Source organism: Stegostoma tigrinum, chromosome 26, assembly GCF_030684315.1.
Source record: "Stegostoma tigrinum isolate sSteTig4 chromosome 26, sSteTig4.hap1, whole genome shotgun sequence".
Classification (NCBI taxonomy): domain Eukaryota; kingdom Metazoa; phylum Chordata; class Chondrichthyes; order Orectolobiformes; family Stegostomatidae; genus Stegostoma; species Stegostoma tigrinum.
Genome location: NC_081379.1, coordinates 43,456,584 through 43,482,519, shown reverse-complemented (window position 1 = coordinate 43,482,519; position 25,936 = coordinate 43,456,584). Strand labels below are relative to the sequence as shown.

The 25,936-nt window shown below is 44.3% G+C and overlaps 1 protein-coding gene across 2 annotated transcripts in view; it reads right to left on the bottom strand.

The window, feature by feature from the left end:
• LOC125464036 (protein HIRA) overlaps nucleotides 1-25,936 on the bottom strand; it is a 93,344-nt gene that overhangs the window by 38,430 nt on the left and 28,978 nt on the right. For both annotated transcript variants that reach the window (XM_048556014.1, XM_059655138.1), the window contains 4 exons: nucleotides 23,914-23,984; nucleotides 12,754-12,859; nucleotides 10,914-11,126; nucleotides 2,300-2,385 (listed from right to left, as the gene is read on the bottom strand). In XM_048556014.1, the coding sequence (XP_048411971.1) occupies nucleotides 2,300-2,385; nucleotides 10,914-11,126; nucleotides 12,754-12,859; nucleotides 23,914-23,984 (476 nt within the window). The remainder of the gene's footprint in view (nucleotides 1-2,299; nucleotides 2,386-10,913; nucleotides 11,127-12,753; nucleotides 12,860-23,913; nucleotides 23,985-25,936) is intronic.

The following is a 25,936-nucleotide window of genomic DNA, read 5'->3' as shown; positions in this document are numbered from 1 at the left end:
CCACTAAACTGTAATCAAACCGGGGCATTTTTGTTCCAGATAATCATGAGGAAAACCATCCTAGAACGCAAATCAGAACTGATGCTAAATAGATACATTAGTGCAGACTGAAGTTGGAAGCACGGAACACAATATAATTCCAATTAACAGAGAAATAGTTTGGGAGAATTTAGAAGCCCTCATTAACCTGGTCATTCACTAAAAATAATCCAAACTGAATTCTAAATTTTAAATTGAAGTTAAACAATTCAGGGTCACATCAGGAAGTACCAAGCTCTTCAAATTTTACTCACCCAACCCCGCCACATTTGCTGCTCAACATTTCTAATTTCAAAGCAAGTTATGGCTTGCTAATTCTTCCTACAAAAATACAATACAATTGTCAACACTAAAATACTCAACTATTGATGTGGTCATTTGGCCAAGTTTAGTAATGTTTTCCTGTCATTTGTTTCGGTGTCCTCAGCAGTGACGATCACCCTGCAACACCCAGCGGTACAAATTGTGCTTTTGATTCTAAAGTCTGAATCTTTAATATAAATTGTGGACAACAGCAGTCTTAGCACTGAGCCTCGGAAGATCCCATTTCCCAACTTCTGCCATTGAATAGCTAACAATTAACCCTGTTCTCTGCATTCGGTCTTCCATCGTTCTGCTACTTGTGCTAACTTTGCATTCTCTGACCTCATTCATTAGTCTATAACAGACTGGTCAAAGGGGTTGACTGAGGGCCAGAATGTGGCCTGCCAAGGATCCTATCCAATCAGCGAGGCCTTGTCCAAGATACAAGGATCAACAGGTAAGGAAGCAGAAGGCTGTGGAGTTGCTTTGCAAGTTACAGGCAGTTTTCTCCCTGCTTTTTGTTGCTGATAGGCTGAGCCTATCAGCAAATATAGACAGAAATAGCTAGTGATGTGACATGCAGGACATAATGTTTAGCATACTGACTTCCCTTCAGTTTCCACAGGAAATATTCTCTCTCTGATTCTGTCCACATAGCTGTTTGCCCATCGGCGTCAAGCATAAGATGATTTTGCAGGCTGGCAATGCCACAGGAAACTGCAGTGGCACCAACAGTCCATACTTGGCCGGCTACCTGTCCAGGGCAGAATGAAAGTGCACCACAAAGTGCACACTGCAAAAATGTTCAAGTCTCAAAGGCCTAGGGTAAATGAATGAGGGAGCGAGTCTGTGAGCAAAAGACACAAACAGAGACAGTTTGTGCGTGTGCATTTGTGTGTGTTGGAGGGAGGGAGCAAAGAAAGAGGGCAGGGAGCAAGAAAGAAGAGAAAGTGAGAAAACAAGACAGCAAGAGAGAGAGAGAGAAAACATGTGAGAGATGTACATGTCCGACGAATGTACTCAGTACAAAGACCCTTTCTTACCCTCATTTTCTCCTGGCGTCTTTATTCATTTATGATGTTTCATTAGTGTTTAGGTTGCTGTTACTTAGCAGGACACATTTTTGTTGCACGTATTTCCCATTGCTGGTCTGGACCGCATTAAGTGGCAGACCGGGCTGGAGGGAACCAGGTACAATTCCCCTGCTCCTACTTCTCATTCTCTTAGGAAAATGCTCACCAAGTTCAGAACATTGCAGCTCACCGTAAGTACAGTTAGGTCACTGCCAGCAGCAATCACCTCATATTTCCCCTCTTTTCGTAACCAGAAACTGCTTCTCCAGTAATCAAAAGAACCTACTCAGCCATAACTGACCTTAATGCAGGCATGCAACACCTATTGATTATAAATCGTACTATAGCTGCTATCTTACACTCGAGGGTTGCTGGAAAATCAAATCAAGTTAAGCAGAGTCCGAGGTAGAACACTTTCTGTTGCCAGTGACACTGTGTCACAGCGCCGAATCACTGAGACAAAGCAAATGCAAAATACTCTGGCCCCACCATATAGTTAAAAATATTAGTACTTGTACGTACGGTGTAACAAAGTTGGTGCAACACAAGATTCTCTCCATATCACAGCAATCTTAACAATGACATGCTCACTGCTTGCACAAGCAAGGGATGGTTTATAAAATTGGGTTGGCCATAATACACATTAAAGCGACACCAAAGTTACTATCTGTAATTAATTGACAGGGGTTGAAATGACATCAAGCCCTTGGGATGCTGTTCTCTGAAAAATCAACTGTAAAAGACAGACTCAAGTCACTGCCTTTTACTCTCTTATGCATTTAGCACGACATAAATGCATCTTAGAATCATACTTTCTTGAAGGGATTCTTTATGAGTTAACATCTGCAGCACACATTTCAAACGGGATTGAAATGACCTCTTACCCAGTATCTAACTGAGCTATGCAAAAGGGAGTGATTCTTCTCCGACCGTCAGCTGTCCTAGTTTCAATCTGCTTCTTCAATAAATTCTACAAAGGAAGGAAGAAGAAGAAAGAAAATTCAGAAGTCATTATGCAGTAAACGGTTCCTTCCACTTTAAGGGGCCAAAGCTCTCAGTTAGCTTTCTTAAACTTCTCAGTTTATTCAAATTGCTCTTTTAGTCTCACAGATCACTGGAAAACACTGCACTTTCGAGAATCTGTCAAAACTGAATGCTAAAGTGATGAGTAAAATACCACGCAGAAAAACAAATAACTGTCAGACATAAAAATTCTAGTGATGGGCAGCCTTCGCCACACCTTTCAAGATATGTTTGAAACACAACACCCCCTGGAAACAAGGTGCATCATATTACACCAGTCAGCTTCATAGCAGTGACCAGGACAACATATCCTTTTGTGGCAGAGTGGTAAATCAGGCATCAAATAATAAACAACAATCTGTCCGTTAGGAAAGTTCTTGTTCAACTGGACAACCTGTTAATGACTGTATCTCGTGTAATATTCTGATCAATTAGGCTCTGCAACTGTACAAAGTATCCTACCAACATACAACATGGTTTAAAAACAAAGGATCATCCCATGGTGACAACAAATTTTATTTGTTCCTGGTAGTCATTAATGAGAGTAGTTACTTTCCATATTGGAGCTACATTCAAAACAAAGCAAGGGCCTATTTTAGGACAGAGTTAAAACAAAATGAATCCACTAACATCTCTTCTAGAGTATATGATCGGTTTAGCAATAATTATTTATAGGATAGGAAACAAGCGGGCTTTTTGTTTTTCACATCTTGGAGAACATGAGTAAGTGAATAATTAGCAGCCCGATAGAAACTCACCTTTGATAATGGGAACTGCAGTTGCTGGAGAATCCAAGATAATAAAGTGTGAAGCTGGATGAACACAGCAGGCCAAGCAGCATCTCAGGAGCACAAAAGCTGATGTTTCGGGCCTAGACCCTTCATCAGAGAGGGGGATGGGGTGAGGGTTCTGGAATAAATAGGGAGAGAGGGGGAGGTGGACCAAAGATGGAGAGAAAAGATGATAGGTGGAGAGGAGAGTATAGGTGGGGAGGTAGGGAAGGGATAGGTCAGTCCAGGGAAGACGGACAAGTCAAGGAGGTGGGATGAGGTTAGTAGGTAGGAAATGGAGGTGCGGCTTGTGGTGGGAGGAAGGGATGGATGAGAGGAGGCAGAGACAGGCTGGGCTGGTTGTGTGATGCAGTGGGGGGAGGGAACGAACTGGGCTGGTTTTGGGATGCGGTGGGGGAAGGAGAGATTTTGAAGCTGGTGAAGTCCACATTGATTCCATTGGGCTGCAGGGTTCCCAAGCGGAATATGAGTTGCTGTTCCTGCAACCTTCCGGTGGCATCATTGTGGCACTGCAGGAGGCCCATGATGGACCTGTCATCTAAAGAATGGGAGGGGGAGTTGAAATGGGAGTACTTTATTATCTTAGAAACCCGAAACTAACCGATCATATACTCTAGAAGAGATGTTAGTGGATTCATTTTGTTTTAACTCTGTCCTAAAATAGGCCCTTGCTTTGTTTTGAATGTAGCTCCAATATGGAAAGTAACTACTCTCATTAATGACTACCAGGAACAAATAAAATTTGTTGTCGCCATGGGATGATCCTTTGTTTTTAATGGTTCGCGACTGGGAGGTGCAGTTGTTTATTGCGAACCGAGCGGAGGTGTCCTGCAAAGCGGTCCCCAAGCCTCCACTTGGTTTCCCCAATGTAGAGGAAGCCACACCGGGTACAATAGATACAGTATACTTCACATTGGCAGATGTGCAGGTGAACCTCTACTTAATATGGAAAGTCATCTTGAGGCCTGGGATGTGGGTGAGGGAGGAGGTGTGGGGGCAAGTGTAGCATTTCCTGCGGTTGCAAGGGAAGGTGCCGGGTGTGGTGGGGTTGGAGGGCAGTGTGGAGCGAACAAGGGAGTCACAGCGAGAGTGGTCTCTCCGGAAAGCAGACAAGGGTGGGGATGGAAAAATGTCTTGCGTGGTGGGGTCGGATTGAACTGCACCTCCCAGTCGTGAAACATTTCAATTCCCCCTCCCATTCTTTAGATGACATGTCCATTATGGGCCTCCTGCAGTGCCACAATGATGCCACCGGAAGGTTGCAGGAACTCCGTTTGGGAACCCTGCAGCCCAATAGAATCAATGTGGACTTCACCAGCTTCAAAATCTCCCCTTTCCCCCCTGCCACATCCCAAAACCAGCCCAGTTCGTTCTCTCCCCCCACTGCATCACACAACCAGCCCAGCTCTTCCCCTCCCCCCACTGCATCCCAAAACCAGCCCAGCCTGTCTCTGCCTCCCTAACCTGTTCTTCTTCTCACCTCTCCCTTCCTCCCACCCCAAGCCGCACCTCCATCTCCTACCTACTAACCTCATCCCACCTCCTTGACCTGTCCGTCTTCCCTGGACTGACCTATCCCCTCCCTACCTCCCCACCTATACTCTCCTCTCCACCTATCTTCTTTTCTCTCCATCTTCGGTCCGCCTCCCCCTCTCTCCCTATTTGTTCCAGAACCCTCACCCCATCCCCCTCTCTGATGAAGGGTCTAGGCCCGAAACATCAGCTTTTGTGCTCCTGAGATGCTGCTTGGCCTGCTGTGTTCATCCAGCTTCACACTTTATTATCTTAGAAACTCACCTTTCACTGGTTTTGACTGTCTTTTATACAAGCTGGGTGAAGGGCTAATGGGTTCCTACACACAATTCAGCTTGGAGGTGCTGGATGAAGGGGAGGAGCAATGTTGCTGAGGGCACCCAGTAGACATGAGGATTCCAAAAGATGTCATCTCCATCACCACTGCTAATAATGTTGCCTTGATGTCAGCCAACTACTCGTTGCTCCAGTGATTAGTAGACTGTCACCCTGAGGAGAAATACACCAAACAATCTGGAACACCATTTGGGGCAACTAATTTGCAAGTCGAACTAACATCCGTTCGTCTGAAGTATAGGTTGATGCACCAGCTTTATAATGTCACACAACTTTATGTTCGCGATGCAGGTACTGTTTGAATTATGACGAGAAAGCAGTTAAACAATTGGCAGCCTAATAGGGAAGGATGTCTAGAATTTGAAATTATATGGATGTTCCGAAACAATTCACAACTAAACAACTATCAATGATAATAAAATGTGAGGCTGGATGAACACAGCAGGCCAAGCAGCATCTCAGGAGCACAAAAGCTGACGTTTCGGGCCTAGACCTGGCAAACTCACTTTACTGTCATCCCAATAATCAAGTAAATTACAGGCAAGAGAGACAAAGAGAAGTAACCGAAAGGGAAAAAAGACTGGCATTGCCAGAGATTGCAACATATGGCTGATAAACACATTAACAGATAATGTAGACAGGGTCAATGAACTTTTGGACTGGATTCAATTGCTTAAGGAAATCCAAAGAAAATTTTCAAGAATTTTGCGGTTTGCATCTCCCACCAAGTTTTTATAGCTGCTGGATCAGGATAGAGTAGCCTGTGGGGTGGTCTAACCATGATACTCCAGACATCATGAATTTTGGGCAGCCTTCTTTGTCTAACTGGTCTTTTCCTGCTCATGTATGTGTATGCTCAGAAGAGAACAACATTATTTGCCTTTCAAGATATTGTGCAAGGAAACAGACTACCAACCATGTCAAATAAAAGCAAGGTGGTGGTGCTGAAGGCCTAATATAAAAACAGAAGCTAGGCAGAAACTAGGCAGATCTGACAGCATCTGTGGAAAAAAAAATCAGTGGATGCTAAGCATTCACTCTGTTTCTCTCATCACAGATGCCACACTTTCTGTTTTGTTTTCTCTTCCAGGTCAGGTGTGTTACAAAACAATCAAGAAAGGCTGGGCCTAAATCAGTTTTCAGTAACCAATTAGCTGAGCTTTGCAGTCCACTGGCCATAGATTATGAACAGTCCATAGTGTTGCTGATTATCACATTGATACTTTGATGAGACCAGGAGAAGTACTGTTTGCTGAAAGGTTAGAATTCTTCCAGTTCAATCCTAGGTGACGTCCATTGGTAAACCAATATTTCCCAATTGTGGCTCCAGGTGAACAAACAAACAGAAGCTTACCTGTGCTTGTGCTGACAAAATGTATAGTTTTAAATGACTAAACTTCAGCAGTGGCCCTCAGCCTACACATGGGTTCCTAAGCCTTGACTCTTTGTAACTGCGCTATAGACCTCTAAGATAGAATGTTGTGAGCCTACTAAGACAGTAATTATGCCTTGTGCAGAAAACCAGAATTCCTCTGACGGTGCACTTCCCATGGTGATGGTTTCAAGGAAAGCTGAGCCAAAACTAAAAGAAAAAGTCAACCCCAGAGCACCGGCACTTCAGTTGTTCACTGTATGCTTGAGTGTAGCTCATTTCAATCAGCAACAATTCTTACAAATATTAGACAGGAAAGTTTGCTTATGCGTATTTGCTTTAGAGAGGGTAGCGCAGGTCTTCAAAGGAATGAAAACCACAAATGCTGGTAAAGGGTTATAAACTGAACTGTTGGGGAGAAAACAAAAAGCATATTTCAAAGGCATAACTTTGAATGTTGAAACACACAAGTTAATTTGGGACAAACTATGAATTTCATGCTAGGAAACAACATTCATCACTTCAATATATTAGAATTTAAATAACTTGTTCAATAGGGTTTCCTGAGCTAATATATGAAATATTTTGTTTGAAAGTTACTGCGGCAAATAGGTTTGGCATCTCATAATGAGGTATTGATGGTACCTCGTGCAATAATAAATATGAGTTATGATCAGGACTATAGTTGGGACGTTAGGACATTGGTCTTAAAGTTCCATGACCTAGGCCAAATCCAGCCATAAAATCAGCTTGAGTGGTTTCAAATTTATTTTCCCAGTGGTTTGGAACCCACTATGTAAAACTGACCTACATTTGGCACAAATTAGGGACTTTGTCCAAAGGTGTTAACCATGTCTGGTTTGTTGGATGGAAGCACATCATTCCAGAGCTCTTCTATGGTTGTGCAAGGGTCTGAGGCATAAAATTGGGCGACAGAGAGAACAGCATCTCTCCTTATCTTTAAGTGATATTTTCACTTATTTTAAGAAACAATTAGTTAAATACGAAACCTCACATAAATTCTGAGAGGTTAGCATGAGACCATTTTCTCACAGTCCAATGAAATCTTTGCTTCAGAATCAAGCAGGCAACTCCATTGATTATATAGTGTATGATTTTACATGAGTTTTACTTTGAGCAGTGATCTTCTGCCTAACAGTTCATCATCTACTCCAACTACTGAGGTCAGATCATCCCTATAGGATAAATGCTGTAAACTGTTATTAAAACAGAAACTGCTCGGAAAACCCAGCAGGTGTGGTAGCAATCGTGGACAGAAAGCAGAGTTAAGGCTTCAGGTCCAGTGATCCTTCTTCAGAACGGATCCACAGATGCTGCCAAGCACGAACTTTGTCAGCAATTATTTTGTTTCTGATTTCCAGCATCAACAGTTCTTTGGATTTTTTTCAGTTTGATGTAAACCGTGGCATGGTTTTATAAATCATTTATTGCAAGTTCGGGTTTTTGGATTTTGACTTCATAACTGGTGGCTTTTGTATGTCTCTGAAGTTAATTATTAACTTTCTGTAGCCATGGAGATTTCTTTTAAAACAATTTTTGAGGCTTGGCTTTAGGGTGAATAGGTTTTGTGCAATACTAATGGACTTTTGATGACTGCAGAATGTTGTACAGCCCAGCAAGGTTGGGACCTCATAGTTTGTTAGAAGATTCTGGAGCTAGTTATTTTTTTCAAGTTCAAGGGAAACAGCCATAGCTTAGTGAGGGAGATCTTCTGTTTCATTTATTGACTTTGAAGTTTGACCAGCACTGTAAAGTCCTCAAAATCAGATGGCTACGTAGATCTGAGAAGGAAAGAATATACTGTGGCCTAGAGTGCCTCAGAGTGAAAGGTTAGTCTTAGTCCCAAACCAAGTGTTGGGATAAAACCCTGAAGAGGTTATTTAAAGAGGAGTACGTTCAATCAGGTAAGCAATAGCTTATTGCTTGAGCTATCTGTATTTCCACTTTCATAGCTGAAGTGGCTTAAATCTAGTGGCATAGGGACTCTGGTGAAAGTATTGTACAAGAGATGTTTTGGGTACTAAACAAAAGTGGTTCTGTTTCTTCTCAATTTATAAAGGAGACTTTTGGGATTAGTAGGGTTATACATTTCTTGTGTGTTTAAAAATCTTTGCATTTGTATTATAAGTAAATGGTTTGGTTTGTTCTATTTTATGTTCATTTCTTTTGTTAATAAAACTGTAACAGATCAAAATACTATCTGTCAAGCCAGGTTTCTGTGTGGAATGACTTATCCGGTAATAACATCAGCTGGGATCATAACAGTTGTTAAATTTTACATTACGCGACTGAACTTGAATTATTAAAAATGCATTATGGGTGATACGCTAGTGTCCTGTCCATAGTTTTCAGTAATAGAAATTAAACATCATGGTCAGCATTTGATGGTTGCCACAGGATAATCAGGAGAGGTAAAGTAATAGCAGGTTTCATTTAAATATCATGGATCAAAGCCAAGTACAAATCAGCTAGGAGGAAATAAACAACGGAGCTTTCATTTTCATTGTGAATAAAGGCATCCCAAAGCAATTTACAATCAAAGAACTACTTTTGAAGTACCCTGATACTGGAGTTTTGTGTTAGGGTGTAATGTGGGTGCTGAGGAATTTAACTCCAGTTAAATGCCAAATAAATATAGGAAAAAGGTCTATTAACAGTAATATGGCCATTAAATTATTAATTTTCATGAAAAGAAATCAAGTTTACCAATATCCTTTTGGAAAACAAAGCTGTTGACGTTACTTGATTTGACCTATATGTGATTCCAAACACATAGAAACATGCTTGACTCTGAATTAGCCTAAAGATTTGCTTGTTTGTACCAAATCACTATAATAAAGAAGAATAAAATCAGATAAGCACAACAGAGGGATATTTAGCCAAGTCAACCATGCAAGGTCTCCCTCACTTGAGCCAAAATTTGGAGAGCTGTCCCGAAGATTAGTTAAACACCAATATAACAGAGTCACAGTCTCAGAATGATACCTTTCAGACAGAATTGAAAACCCCTCCAACTGGCAGGAAAGATACACCAGAGTCTGTGGCACCATACTCTAAATGACTTTAAACCACAAAAATTCTCATGGCATTAGGGAAAACATTAGCAAAGAAGCCTCCAAGTGCCTGCCTTCAGCTGATGACTCGGTACTCCACCATGTTCAATACTATTTAGAAAAAGTGAGATCAAGAAACAGCCAAGCATACGGAGCACAACAAATGCTCTGCACAATGAAGACATCCCAGCTGTGACGGTGACAATTTGTTCTTCAGAAGCACCTTTGCCCCGAGCCAAACTGTTTTATTATGGCTACAACACCGGAATTGATTTTACAAAGTGTACAGGTATCCTCAGTTCCCAAAAAAAATGCAGGACAAATCTAACCAATAAATTAACACTCCATCATCATTATCGCTCAATCATAGAAGTAATGGAAGACATTATTGAAAGTGCAACCAAGAGGCATCTACTCACTAATAATTCACTTATTAATGCACAGTTGCATCCTGCCAAGACCAGTTAGCTCCAACCTCCTTACAGTCATGGTCCAAACACAGACAAAGGACCAGAGATCAAGAGGTATGGTGAGAACAGATTCCTTCATACAAAGACAGCATTTGAATCACACAGAGTAGCAAACAGCCCTAGTAAAATTGAAGTCAATGGAATAATCAGGAAAGCTGTCCTCGAGCTAGTGTCATACCTAGTACAAAAGAAGATGGCTCTGACAGTTAGTGGTCAATCATCTGAACCTCAAGGCAGCACTGCAGAAATTTTTCCAGGCAGTGTCCAAGGTCCAATCTTCAGCTAACTTTCAGCTATTTCATCAAAGATCTTCCTTCTTTCATAAGGTGAGAAGTGGGTACATTCACTGAGGCTTATCATGTTCAGTTCCATATCAGGGAGGAATAGCAAATTATGGCAAATGGAACTGAACTGCTTTGTGTTACATATTGTAAATATCTGTACTACAAATTTAATCAAGTTTTAAAATAAAAGCACACCTACAAATTTAAATTTACTCAAACTAAGTTATTAACACAAAAGCCCATTGGAAGAAACCTGTATTATAATCACAAGCACATGACCAGTAAGAGGTATGTTACTTGCATTTAGTTTCCCTAATATATTCGAAGCAATAGTCTGCTTCTGCTTCTACAGACAAATGGTATTTGAAAGTGCTCACTCTTGTGCCTTAACCCTAGGTTTTAATTCTGCATTTTTAATTCCCCAGGACCAAATTTGTATCCATTTTATACATTTCTAACATTATTCTAAAGTCCAGAAAATTCTGAAATCCAGAAATGCCCTGAATAATCCAGTTATAGGCTCACGAAGGTTATTTTCTATTCTACAATGCTGCTTTATTCATCTCTTGATCTAACAGCATTACTTTGTGTTTTGCTTAAAACCTAATCCATTACCTTTCGAATATCCTCTAGGCTCTCTCCGTTTAACATATTTGCCACTTTGGGAGGCATCAGTTCCCTGGAACCTACAGCATTTTTCTGTTCCTGTAATTCCTTCTGTTGCTGTTGGTACTTCAGCATCTCTGGATTTTCAATGATGGTAGTGGATAGTTGCTGCTCAGTTGTGATTGCTAGGCTTTTACCGTAGGTCTTCTGATGAATCATGTTCTGCAAGACAAAGGTAAAATCAATGAATAGTTGAAACTTTTCACAGTAAAACCAGGTGAAGATGTTGTCCTCAAAGGAGATAGCCAGAACTGTAGATGTTGGAATCAGTCCATACAGTGTGGAGCTCGGAGGAACCCAGCAGGTCAGGCAGTGTCAAGGCCCAAAACGTCAACTCTCCAACTCCTCCGATGCAGCCTGATCTGGTGTGTTCCTCCAACTCTACACTGTATTGACCCTTGCTATTAAAGGAAATGTTTAATGCTGTCATAACCAGATTTGCCTCTATTCGTACTGAGAACGCTCTCTACAACATGTCACATAGTAATGCATTATTTGCATGCATTAAGAGATTTCTACACTACACGAAATGTTTCAAGACTCTTGTAGCAAGAATGCCTAAATAACAGCTAAACTTTGCAGTTTAATTCATTCTACCCCTTGGATAAAAACTAATCAAAACCAAACAACACTTGAAAGCCACACTGTAGCTTCCTGTGTACAGACTGAACTCAAATGCAAATGAAAAGTGAGAGAACAGCATACAAGGACACGTGAAACGATAAGACGATTGATTTTGATGGGTCTGTTTTGTAGTGAAATGAAAATGCAGTTAACAAAATCGTTAAGTATAACTTAGGCCACCCATACAGAGGATAGAAAATCTACACATTGCATTTGAATGAATTTTTTGTTATTAACGTCCACATTTCCACAAAATGTGTCATCAAATATGGATTTTAAAATGATTTATAATAATTAAGTGTAGAAGGTATAGAGACAGTTAACTTGGATCAAGGCCCAATGTTATTCAGAACACACCATGCATTTTAATGCTTAAAAAAAAGCAAATTTAAGTGGCATTGATTAGTGACTGCAATGACACAGATTTCTCATTTGTACAATGCCCATGGAGCTGATTAAGTGTACTCCTACACAGACTTATTTCTAACTCTTCCTCAGAACACGGTTGAGCATGATACTTAATGCAATGCAAATTCTCCTGAATGTTGAGAATCCCTGTGAAGTACCACATACATTGGTGGAAAACATCGTGCTTCTTACCTTCAAGGAAGGACTGTCACACCAAAATGGAGCACTGCATCCCTGGAGCCCCATGTCTCAATATCTGACACGACCTAATCCCTTTGGACTTCCAGTGCAACCTTCACGTCAAACAATTCAGTGCATCTTAGCAGTTGGCATGCAATTAATTTTTGGAGAAATTTCACCATTATTTCTTCTCAGAGGTTTGACCTGTGCATATCTCTCTCCAAAGGAGGAATAAGTTGGATGTTTCATTCAGTTGCAGTGTACACAATTGAGCAGAAGGATGGGATTAATAGCTCACATCATTTTTCTCTTCTGCATTTCACTTTATGAGCACATCATCCAATGAGAAACCCCTTGTACCTGGAAGATTCAAGCCCTAGAAACTGATGCTACACCACGCACTTGGCGAGAAGCATTATTCTCCTGTGCTGTTAGCAGACCAATTCTATAAGCAATCTCGGAATGTGCATGTAATTGACGTAAATTGATGCAATATGTTCACTGCTTCTGTAATTCTAGGTATATCATTCTGTGCAGTTCTATGGGAACCAGTAAGCCATGCACAATTCTGCATTACCTTCTCCTCCTCAGTTAGCGGATCGCCCAGCTCTTCCTGTGAGAAATCCAGGAACGCCACCGTCCCATCCATGGAGCACACTAGCAATCCCAACCCTGTCAAAGTCCTGGTGCAGGGACCACAAAAACAAACGTATATTTAACATCCTCACAGTCCTCACTTTTCACTCCATTTGCCATCTGTTGTACAAATGACCTCAATTAGTGGTAGAACTAAGAAATACACAACGCTTTGACTGCTCTGGGAGTTGTGTGTAGGTCTCTTGATATGAGCTGTCTAGTGGTAACTTGTTGCTGAGATTAGACATGCATGGAGAAAAGACAAGTGGCTGTAATGGGGAATTTTAACAATCCTTTAGATTGAGATAAACAGATGAGAAAAGTCAAAATGTAACAAATTTCAAGGGTGTGTATAGAGTAAATTTTTTGTAACAACGTGTCTTGGAACCAAAGGGGAATTCAATATTAAATTTTGTAATGAACAATTTAGTTTCCAGACTAATGATATGTAAATATTTATCTATGAACGATCATAGAGTTAAGTTCAGCAAAGTTTGAAAGGAAGAAGTCATTGAAATTCTAGATTTTGATTAGGTTGGGATCAGTGGGATAAGACAGAGACAACCCACAGAAAATTGGGTAAATCTGTTAAAGAGAAAAGCCAAAAAAGTTAAAACTTGGGCATCTAATGAGGTAAAAGGCAATGTAAAACTGAAAGGTTATGCATACAAAACAAAACTCATATTGGTGAATCATATAGATACAAAGAACAGTAAAGTGTGACAAAGAAAATATTAAGAGCTGCAACAAGGAACTATTACAAGAAACTTGGAAGGGATAACAAGATGAATATAAATGCTTTTACAATCATGTTAGGAACAAAAAGTGGTCAGAAACTATGTGGAGCCTAGCGAGTTTTGAGAAGATTTGTAGCTCAGGTTGAGGATCTGGATGTGAGTTTGCTCGCTGAGCTGGAAGGTTTGTTTTCAGACGTTTCGTCACCATTCTAGGTAACATCATCAGTGAGCCTCCCATGAAGCGCTGGTGTTATGTCCCGCTTTCTACTTATCTGTTTAGGTTCCCTTGGGTTCATGATGTCATTTCCTGCGTTGGTGATGTCATCACCAACACAGGAAATGACATCACCAACCCAAGGAAACCTAAACAGATAAATAGAAAGTGGGACATAATACCAGCGCTTCGTCGGAGGCTCACTGTTGATGTTACCTAGAATGGTGACGAAACATCTGGGGACAAACCTAACAGCTCAGTGAACCAGCTTACATCTCGAACACAATAAAGACCCACTCTCTTGTGGACTGAGAGGACGAGAGTGCTGTCTTGGAGGTGAAAGGAGGATGTCGGGTTGGCTGTGCACCCTTGCGACCAGTGGATCTTAATGCTGGCTTTGGCCTAACGCTAGTTCAGGGGAGCAGCCAACCTGCAACGATGGCTGCGGCAAGTGCTCGTGCCCCAGGTCAGGGGGTCCGGAACACCATCCGTGTTTCTGTAAAGAAGGTGGATGAAGGTGCACCTGTGGACCGCACCTTCTTCGTGAAGAAGGTCCTGTTGGACTGTTGTGGGTTTGCTGCTGCGGACATTTACTGCCTGCAGGATTTCCCCGGAGGAGGTTTTTACGATGTGACCTTCCGGAGTGCCAAGCTTTGCGAGCGCTTCCTGGAGGTTTTCAAGGAGAAAGGAGGTGAGGGCCCCCTCTCTGTATTGACCGCTGTCCCACTGTTTGTGATGCCAGTGCAGAGGAGCCGTATGGTGACTGTACACATGTACAACCCGCATGTGCCAGCAGTTGATGTCCTGACCTTCCTCGGAAGGTATGTGAAGGTGGAAGGGGACCTAACTGACATGGTGGACCCCTTTGGCATCTGGACGAGTAAGAGGCAGGTCAAGGTGACGCTGAGGATGGGCGCAGACGGGAATGTCGCACACCCACCGTCCAGCTTCGCGATCGGCGGGAGCAGGGGCTACCTGACCTACGCAGGGCAACCTAAAGTCTGCCATGCCTGTGGTAGGTCAGGTCACATGGCGGCCGACTGCAAAGTCACCATCTGCAGGAACTGCAGGGAGGAGGGACACCTTGCAAAGGATTGCCCACGAGAGAGAAGCTGCAACCTTTGCGGGGAAGCGGGCCACTTCTATAGGGCATGCCCGCGGCGGGGTACCACCTACGCCCAGGTCGCCGGCAGGGGAAATGCGGGGCCAGCCCCCCCGGAGGAGAGGAAGGCACCAGGGCCCAGCAAGGACCCCACTAATGTGCAGGAGGGCCAGGCCGTGCAGGAGGGCCCAGCCCTGCAGGATGGGCCCGAGACCAGCAAAGCACCTCTGCAGGCTCCAATCCCCCCCGACAACCCGGAGCCAATGGAGGCGGCGACAGGCGACCCAGGGGAGTGGACTACAGTCCGGAAAGCGAGGAGGAAGGTGCGTCGACGGGCCCAGGAACCGCAACAATCAGGAGGGAAGAGACAGCTACAGGGGGGCTATAAGAGCTCCTCTGACGAGGAGGATTCGGAGAGGGCCCACCCGAAGCAGAAGTTAAAGGTCTCGAGGGGGAAGGAAAGCAGCACCCCACTTCCAGGTGACGGGAGGCGTCCTGAGGCTCACTCCGACACCCAGTCAAGTGCCGCTGGAGCACTGGAGGGCCCCCCGGAACTTCCAGGCGGGAAGGAGGAAACAGCACGTCCCCAGCCTGATCCGGAGCCGGACCCTCCTGCCTCCGCACCCCTGACGGGGGGATGCCACCCGGAAGGCAGCACAGACGGTTTCCTGAGCCCAGAGAGCGTCCAGCAGTTAGCCCGGGCAATGGGCATGAAGGGACAGATGGAGGGGCTGGACCTTGGACTTGGGGAGGGTACTGCGGTCACTGCCCACAATGGGGGTACGAATTGCGAGCATTAATGTGCGCAGCGTCAAGTCAACCGCGAGATGTGTGTCCACGTTGGCCTACCTGACCACCATCAAGGCGGACCTCCTGTTTCTGCAGGAGTGCGGGATACCGCACCTCGGCAGGTACGGGAAATGGTCCGGCGCCTGGACCTGTGGGCCTTCGATCTGGTCGGGGGGTAACGACTGTCGCTCCTCAGGCCTGGCTATTCTGCTGCGGGGGCACAACTTCACCATCTCTCAAGTTCAGGAGGTGGTGGGGGGGCGCCTCCTAGTGGCTGACATCACCTACAGGAACGCTCCCCTGAGGCTGATCAACGTGTACGCCCCAGTGGTACGGAGTGAGCGGTTGGACGTCCTGCAGCGGCTTCCACCCCTGCTGGCTACGTCCAGGCCGGTCATCCTAGGCGGAGACTTCAACTGCATCATTGATGCAGATGGAAGATCCGGCGTGGGGACAGCGGGTGGGGGGAGTCAACTGGACGTCACGTCCAGATTCCTGATGGGCACGGTGAAGGACGCCAAGCTGCTCGACGTCTTCAGCACCCCTGCAGACGGAGCGAAGCAGAGGTACACCTGGTCGCGGCCAGACGGGTCTATCCGCTCAAGGATAGACTTCCTGTTTGTGTCACGGACGTTCTCGGTCAGATCCACTGGTGTCGAGCCGGTGTTCTTCTCTGACCACTGCCTCCTGTTGGCCGACTGTCACTTACAGGACGACCAGCCGGCCGGCAAGGGGACGTGGAAGCTCAACACGACTCTGTTGACCCCAGAGAATGTCGAGGAGCTTAAGAGGGAGTACACCGGTTGGAGAACCGTGAAACCCCTCTTTGAGTCTCCAGGCGACTGGTGGGAGACGGTGAAGGAGAACATCAAGAGGTTCTTTGTCCTCAAGGGTGTTCAGAAGGCAAGAGAGAGGCGGGGAAAGCTGTCGCGACTCCAGAAAAGGGTGCAGAACCTGCTCCTTCTGCAGTTGATGGGGGTCGATGTCACGGAGGACCTCCGCGAGGTGAGGGGCCAGCAAGCCTCGCTCTTCGCCGCGGAGGCCTCCAGGATAATCTTCCGGTCCAGGGTCCGCTCTGTGGAGCAGGACGAGACGTGCTCGCGTTTCTTCTTTCAGAAGGTGCACAAAGAGAGCTCTGTGCTTAGCCGGCTGAAGGAGGACGACGGCTCGGTGACGTCGTCTCGGCCCGACGTTTTGAGGATCAGCAGATCCTTCTATGCCGGACTGTACGACACGAAGCCCACGGACAGCACGGCCTGCGAGTCGTTCCTGTCGTCTATCACGGAGGTCTTAGACGACGGCACGAGGGAGTGGCTGGACCGGCCGATATCCCTGGACGAGCTGACCAGAGCCCTCATGTCCTTGCAGAGGAATAGGACTCCCGGAAGCGATGGCTTACCAGTCGAGCTGTATTCTGCTCTGTGGGGCCTGGTCGGCCAGGACCTGCTGGAGGTGTACGATAGTGCACTTCGGGCAGGGGAAATGTGCAAGTCCATGAGGAAGGGCATCATCACCCTCATTTACAAGAGGAAGGGGGAGAGGGAAGAAATTAAGAATTGGCGTCCCATTTCACTTTTGAACGTGGACTACAAAATCCTGGCCAAGGTCATTGCCAACCGGGTCAGGTCTGTCCTGGAGTCGGTGATTCACCCTGACCAAACCTGTGCTGTGCCGGGCAGGAAGATCGCTGAGAGCCTCGCGCTCATCAGGGATACGATCGCCTACGTACAGGACAGGCGGGTGGACACCTGCCTCGTCAGCCTGGACCAGGAGAAGGCCTTCGACAGGGTCTCTCATGCTTACATGAGGGACGTCCTCTCCAAATTGGGGTTCGGGGAGGGCATCCGCAATTGGATCCGGCTGCTCTACGCCAACATCGTTAGCGCAGTCTCGATCAACGGGTGGGAATCAGACAGTTTTCCTCTTAGATCTGGAGTCAGGCAGGGCTGCCCGCTCTCTCCTGCCTTGTTCGTGTGCTGTGTGGAGCCCTTCGCCGCCTCCATCAGGAAGGACGTGAGCCTGAAGGGCGTGACTATCCCAGGCAGCGGAGGCCTTCAGGTCAAGACCTCCCTGTACATGGATGATGTCGCCGTCTTCTGCACCGATCGTCGGTCGGTGAGTAGGCTGTTGGACATCTGCGGCCAGTTTGAACTGGCCTCGGGTGCCAAAGTCAATAGGGGTAAGAGCGAGGTCATGTTCTTCGGGAACTGGGACGACCGCTCCTTCATCCCCTTCACCGTCAGGACAGACTACCTGAAGGTGCTGGGTGTTTGGTTTGGTGGAGCTGGGGCATGCACTAAGACTTGGGAGGAGCGTATCTCCAAATTTAAGCAGAAGCTGGGCAGGTGGACGCTCCGGTCCCTCTCCATCGCGGGTAAGAACCTCGTTGTCAGGTGCGAGGGGCTTTCAGTACTGTTCTATGTGGCGCAGGCCTGGCCTATTCCCTGGACCTGCGCCACTGCGGTCACCTGGGCCATCTTCCACTTCATTTGGGGGTCGAGGATGGACCGGGTCCGCAGGGACACCATGTACAAAGACCTGGAAAATGGAGGAAAGGGCGTACCGAACGCCACCCTCGCCCTGATGGCTACCTTTGTGTGCGGCTGCATCAAGCTGTGTGTAGATCCTCAGTATGCAAACACCAAGTGTCACTACTTACTGAGGTTCTACCTGTCCCCGGTGTTGCAAAGGATGGGCCTGGCCTCGTTGCCGCGGAACGCTCCGAGTAGTTGGACCGTCCCGTACCACCTGTCCTTCGTGGAGAAATTTTTGAAGGGAAACACCTTTGACCACAAGGCCATCAGGCAGCGGTCAGCACGTAGTATCCTCGAGACCCTTTGGGAAAAGGAGAGGGTGGATCCCGTCGTGTGGTTCCCCACGCAGACTGCCAAAGTCATTTGGCAGAATGCCTCATCGCCAGAACTTTCAAACAAGCACAAGGACATTGCTTGGCTGGCAGTGAGAGGGGCTCTGCCAGTGAGATCTCTTATGCATGCCCAGAATCTCTGCGCCACCGCACACTGCCCTCGAGGCGGCTGCTGGGGGGGACGAGACTGTCGATCACCTCCTTCTGGAGTGTGCCTATGCACAGGAGGTCTGGAGGGGGATGCAGTCGTATTTGTCAAGGGTCGTCCCGAGCAGCTCCGTGACGTGGGACTCCGTGCTCTACAGGCTGTTTCCCGGGACGCATACCGAGACCAACATCAACTGCGCCTGGAGGACCATTAATGCGGTGAAAGATGCTCTTTGGTCTGCCCGCAACTTGCTGGTCTGCCAGCTGAAAGAACTGACCCCGACCGAATGTTGCAGACTGGTGGACTCCAAGGTCCAGGACTACGTGCTGAGGGACGTGCTAAAGCTTGGGGTAGCCGCCGCCAAGCGCGGTGGGGAAAGACCACCGTATGAACCCCCTCGTCCAGAATAGAAAGAAGGGCCCTATCTGGTAACTGGGCCCAGCTGGCACCTTCCCCCAACTGGTCAGGGGGCCAACTGGGACTGTGCGGGGTGACGACTGCCGGGGTATTTTCTTTGCTTTGTTTTTTTACTTCTTTGTTTTTTTTTTACCTTTAGTTGGTGTACGTACCCCCGGGTAACCCGGAGCAGCTTGCATGACTGGGTTGGTGTATAAATGTTTTATTTTTTGTACATCTTAAAGTATATTTTTTTTCAAATTAAAAAAAAAGTGACAGTCTGAAAATGAACCTTTCAGCTCAGCAAGGAAACTCACATCCAGAATGTGGAGCCTCTTAAAAGCAGGTAATGTTGCAATGAATGTAAGGAAATGGTAGATGTACTCAATAATTACTTTAAATTGGTATTTATTCTTGAAGAGGCGGTCAACTTGCCAAGCTGTCCAAAGAAATTGTAATTGAATTACGAACAGGGACTGGGACTCCGACTTCTCAAAATTAATACAGGCAAGATAGAGAAACTAATGGCAGTAAAAGTGATGAGTCTCCAGGACCAGATAGTGTCCATCCCAAGGAGTTTTTTTTTTAAATGAGAATATTGCAGATGCCCTAGCATAATCTTCCAATGTTCACTTGATACGGGTGCCACTAATAAAGATTGGAATATTGTACACTAGTTGACCTAACATTTGTCATCAGAAAATTGCAAGAGCCTATGACTAGGGGCAGGGAGACTGAACATTGCAAATATATCAACTATCAGAGAGAGTGAGAAAAGTTTTTGTAAACAGCAGATTAGATTTATCAAGTCTGCTTGAATTCTTGGCAGAGGTGACAAATGTAGTAGGCAAAGCAATGTCTATGGATAAAATCCAGTCCTAAGGAAGATCATGGGGCCCGAAATGTTAACTCTAATTTTTCCTCACAGATGCTGCCAGACTTGCTGAACTTTTCCAGCAATTTCTGTTTTTGGTTACGAATGTCTATGGCTTTTACTTATATGTGCTTCCAGAAACCATGTGATAAAGTCCCTCATAAAAAGGCTATTAGTTAAATGTTGAAGCTCAAGGAACTAAAAGTAAATTGTGAGTAAATTAAGTGACTAGAAAGAGAAAGAGAGTTAGGGTAATGAGCGTGTATTTATTTGTGATTATGGGTGTTTGATGTCACTCAGCCACATTATAGTTAGACAATCCAACAGTTATCTGATCATTTTTACAGACACCACTTATGTGCATTTCCAGATGTTTGTAAATTGAATGCATAGTGTCAAATTGCCATGGTGGGATTTAACTTGCTTTCACTTGGTTTTTAACCAGACATCCAGAACACTTGTCCAGTAACATAACCGTGACACTACTGCACAAAGATTGGAATGGAGTATATCAAAGAGAGATAGGGTCAGCATCAACTGGAGAAATACCTGGACCACAAAATAAAGGGGTAAGGTGAGGGTAAGTGTACGCCGCATTGCAGACAGTAGTAAGATATTGCGACTGGAGATTGATTTCAGCATAGGCAGTCCCCATGCAGCATGCATGCAAACAGCTGACACTCCAAATTAATCACCTGGCTGGATCTTCCCTCTATCTAACAAATGTGCTGTCTTCCTTGAAGAGGATGTTTTGTAAACAACGCTATTATCCTTCCTATGGTGTCCCTTTCCAGCTAGGATACAGCAGCAACAGCGCCTGTGGCACTCCAATTGCGCCTTGTTGTGGCTCAGTAAGGAACAGTGTCACCTTCGAGTCAAAAGATTGTCAGTTCAAATTCCCCTTCCAAGTGACCCACAAAATCATTAGACTTCGGAGCAGAATTAGGTCATTCAACCCATTGAGTTTGTTCTCCTATTCAATCATGGCTAATATATGCTTTTCAACCTTACCCTCCTGCCTGCAATACTTGAGCTCCTTGGCACCACGGTGGCTCAGTGGTTACCAATGCTGCCTCACAGCACCAGGGACTTGGGTTTGATTCCACCCTTGGGCGACTGTCTGTGTGGTGTCTGTACATTCTTCCTATGTCTGTGTAGCTTTCCTCCAAGTACTCTGGTTTCCTCCCACAGTCCAAAGATGTGCAGGGTAGGTGTATTGGCCAAGCTAAATTGCTCATAGTGCCCAAGGACGTTTAGGTTAGGTGGACTAAACATGGGAAATGCAGGCATAAGGGAGTGGGTCTGGGTGGGATGCTCTTCGGAGGGGCGGTGTGGATTTGTTGGGCTGAATGGCCTGTTTCCACACTGTAGGGATTCTATGATTCTATCAATAACTGTCTTACTTACACTCAATGACTCGGCTTCCACAGCCTTCTGCAGCAATGAGTTCCACGGAGTTACCATCCTTTCGCTGAAGAAATTCTTCCTCATCTTAACTCTAAACGGACATCCCTTCACTCTGAGGCTATGCATTCAGGTCCTAGTCACTCCTACTACTGGAAACATCTCTCCAAATTCACTTTATCCAAGTTTCAATGCGATTTCTCCTTCATTCTTCTGAACTCCATTTAGTACACACTCCTCAACTGCTCCTTGTATGACAAGCCTTTCATCCATGAAATCATTTTTGTATACCTCCTCTGGATCCCCTCCAATGCCAGCACATCATTCCATATATAGGGGCCCAAAACTGCTAATAATATTCCAAATGAGCCTTATACAGTCTCAACAACACATCTCTGATATTGTATTCTAGCCCTCTTGAAATGAATGCTAACATTGCACTGTCCTTTCTAATTGCCAACAGAACCTGTATGTGAACCTTAAGAGAATCCTGAACTAGGAATCCTCAGCCCATTTGCACTTCAGATTTCTGAAGCCTATGCCTCTATTCTTCCTAACAAAGTGCATAACCTCTCACTTGCCCCATTGTATTGTGTCAGTCACTTCTTTTCCCACTCTCCTAGCCTGACTCTGTCCTTCTAGCTTCTGCTTCCTCAACACTGCCTGCCCCTCCAACTACCTTTGTGTCACCTGTAAACTTAGCAACAATGCCCTCCGTTCCTTCATGCACATGTTAATGGATAATGTGAATAGTTGTGGTCCCAACAGTAACTCCTGTGCAACTCCACTAGTCACCAGCTGCCATTCTGAAAAAGCCCCATTTGCCACCATGCTCTGTCTTCTGCCAATCAGCCAATCTTCTATCCATGCCAGTACATTGCCCATCCTTAATAATCGACTTTAAGATCTTACCAACGACTAAGGTCAGGCTAACCAATCTATAATTATTGTCTTCTGCCACCCTCTCTTCTTAAACAGGGGTGTTACATTAGCCATTTTCCAGTCCTCTGGGATGAACCCTGGCTCCAGTGATTCCTGAAAGATCACCAACAACACCTCCACAATCTCCTCAGCTCTCTCCTTCAGAAGTCTGGGGTACAGTCCATCTGGTCAGGATGATTTATCAGCTTCAGACCTTTCAGCTTTCCCAACACCTTCTCCTCAGTGATGGCCACTACTCTCAGCTCTGCCCCAGCTCTTGATGCTCTAGTATACTACTGCTATCTTCCACTGTATTCTATTTGGCTTCCCCACTATTTCTTTGTTCCCCCATGCTACTTCTCCAGCCTCGTTTTCCAGTGGTCCAATGTTCACTCACCTCTCTTTTACCTTTTGTATATCTAAAAAACATTTCTTGCTATTCTTATTGTATTACTAACTAGCTTACCATCATATTTCATTATCTCCCCCTTATTGATTTTTTTTTCAGTTGTTCTTGCTGGTTTTTAAAAGGCTTCTCAATCCTCTAGCTTCCCACTAATGTTCACCACACTGTACGCTTTTTCTTTTGTTTTTATGCTGTCCCTGATTTCCCTTGTCAGCTACGGTTGCTTTGTCCTCCCGTCACTATGTTTCTTCTTCCTTGGATCAAAATGTCTGCTTTGCCTCCCAAATTACCCCAGAAACTCCTGCTGTCCCTACTCCACCATCTTCTCTGCTAGGATCCAATCAAATCTGCCCAGTTCCTCCCTCATACCTCTGTGGTTACCTTTATTCAACTGTAATACCATTACATTGGATTTAAGCTTCTCTTTTTCTCAAACTGAAGGGTAAATTCTATCATGTTATGGTCACTGTCCTCTAAGCGTTCCTTCCCCTTAAGCTCCCAAATCAAGTCTGCCTCATTACACAAATCAAAAATCAAGCTCACTCTCAAGGCAAACACTGAAGTGCTGCACCATTGGGAGGTGTTATCTTTCAGATGAGCCCTTACAGCAAGATCCTGGCTGGGGGTGATAAAAGATCCCTTGACATTATTTTTGAAGAGCAGTAAAGGAGAAATCCCCAGCCATCTACCCAATCTACTCTGTGACCAAATAATCATTTTACAATCACATTTGTTGAGCAAATTGGCTGTCGATGTTACAACTGTCAGCATATTTTGAAGTACTTGATTAAATGTATTGAGGTTTGAGTTTGTGAAGGGTGCTACATACTATATATGCAACTCTCTTTTCTGCCATAATTTCATTCCAGATCAAATTCCTTCAGAAAAAAGCTAAGATTGGAAGTCACTGCAAATTTGCAAACTATGAAATTAAACCATTGAGAAGGCAGATGCAGAACCAGTTTCTAGTTTATGCCACATGGATCCTGAAACATCCTGATCACTGTCCTTCACACATTTTTTTCTTACACAAAGCAAATTTAATCTACATTGCACAAGGAAAAGAATGATCTTTTTCTGAAATACAACTTCAAATTATGGGCAATACAATTTTCCATGTTAATGCTGGCTTTATTTCAGTGAGATAAAATCTCTAATGTAATTATAATATTATTCATTTTGTTCTGTGTAATAAATACTATGTAGTGCAACCAAACTGCAGATTAATGTGACACAGCCCTTACCAGGAGATATCCATGATTGACTTGTCGAATAATTCATGAATTACCACTAGTGGGCGCTTCAGGCAGGTCAGCTGTGAAAACAAAAAGAAACCATTAAATCAAAACGACAAGGCTTCAAGCTTCTGGCTGACTGCCAGACGTTCTTTTGAATTACAAAAAACATTGAAAATTACAGGGTGGCACACCACAAGAAAAACAACTAGCTGCTGTCTAACCAGAAATGCTTAAGCCTTTATATGATGAAAGCAACAATTCCCATTGCTGGAAGCTTTATGAAAGAGGAATAATCAGTTGAACAGTAAAAAAAACTTAAAAGGTTAACTGCAATGCAATTAGAGAAAATTAATTAAAATTAGTGATGGCAAAACATTCAAGAGGATTTGAAAGGATGCTATAATTCAGTACTGATGCAATAAAGGTTAACTAGGAGGAGCATATATATGTCTGACAAGTCATTGACCTGAAATATTTGAGGAGATCATTAATTACTGTTATTCAGTGGAATTTACTTTCAAATCTTCAGAAGACATTTCATAAAACTCCACATGCATGCTACTTAAGATAACAGGGTTTATCCAACTAATAGCAAATTCATTTGCAGAATTAAGAACTTGCCAATGGAAAGCCAAAGGGATAATAAATTGGAAAGGGTTGTTGCAGAGCAAGGTGGAAATTGACAGTGGCTGGCTGTTAGCAATCATGAAGAAAGTAAAAAAGAGGGGTTATGAGTAAATGAAACTGTATCACAAAATAAGATACCACTCGCACTGAAAATTATATTTATAGTTTGCAATTTATTTGAACAAAAAAGGAAAACTTGCCCGGTGAAACAAATTGTGCCATTTTCCTACATTAAGATCTTATACATTAACAGTTGTTTAGTCATAATTCCTGTACATTGCAAGTTCCATATAAATAAACTTTAACTAGAAATACAGGCTAAATGGCACTCAACTGTGCCTAACAAGTCTGCCCCACCATTTGATTAGATCATGACCACTTTCCTGCATTATTGCCATATGTCGAGGTCATGAGTCTCCAGATATCTGTCTTCAATATGCACAGCTTCAAGAGCCCTCTAGGGTAGAGAATTCCTTCTGAGTGAAGAAATTTTTCCCTATCTCAATCTGAGTTTAAGGGATAGGCTATTTAAGTCTATTTCCTCTGGTTCTGGAGTCACCAGCCAGGGGAAGTATCTACCTCCACCCAATTAGGTCCTCTAAAAAATTATATAAACTTCAATGAGACCACCTCTCAACCTTTGAGACTCGTTACAGTACGGACCCAGCTTTCTCAATCCTTCCACATAAAACAAGTCTGTCATCCCAGGGATTAATCTGGTGAACTTCTGTAGCACTCCCTCTAAGGCAAGTATATCCTTCCTTATGTAAGAAAACCAGAACTGCACACAACTGAAGCTTGTAACTGGCATTGTATCTCTCTCGAGCACTTAAACTGAAATTAGCTTGATACAGTTCTTTCCTAAAGTTAAATCAGCTGACATTGGTTAATATTAATAGCTGCTAGTTCACTCGATTTGCTGTAAAAAAGGTTATGACTCAGAGGAACAGGAAACTACTAGGAAATGTTAAGGCTAATTAAATGAGCACAATTATAGAAATGTATTATCAAAAAATCCTAGGGAACTTCACAGGACTGTAATCAGAAACAAAAAACTGATAGGAGGAATTATTAGGAAAATGAGTAAAAACTTGCTCAAAGAGAAGCATTTTAAGTAGGATCTTAAAGAAGAAGGAGTGAGTAGGTAAACAGCTAACAAGATCCAAGGATTAAGTTCCAACTTTAGACAGAGCCTAGATGGCTGAAGACAATCTTCCATTACAGTAGAAGGATGAAGCAAGTCAGGGGGATCAAGTTGGAGAAGCACATAGTTCTTGAAACTTCATAGAGTTAAAGAAGGTTACAAAGAAGATCAGTGCTCCAAGAGGTTTGAAGATGCAGCACTAGGAAAGCACGTGTAACGATAAGTCAGTGAGTATAGAGAAGAGGGATCCTTCATAGT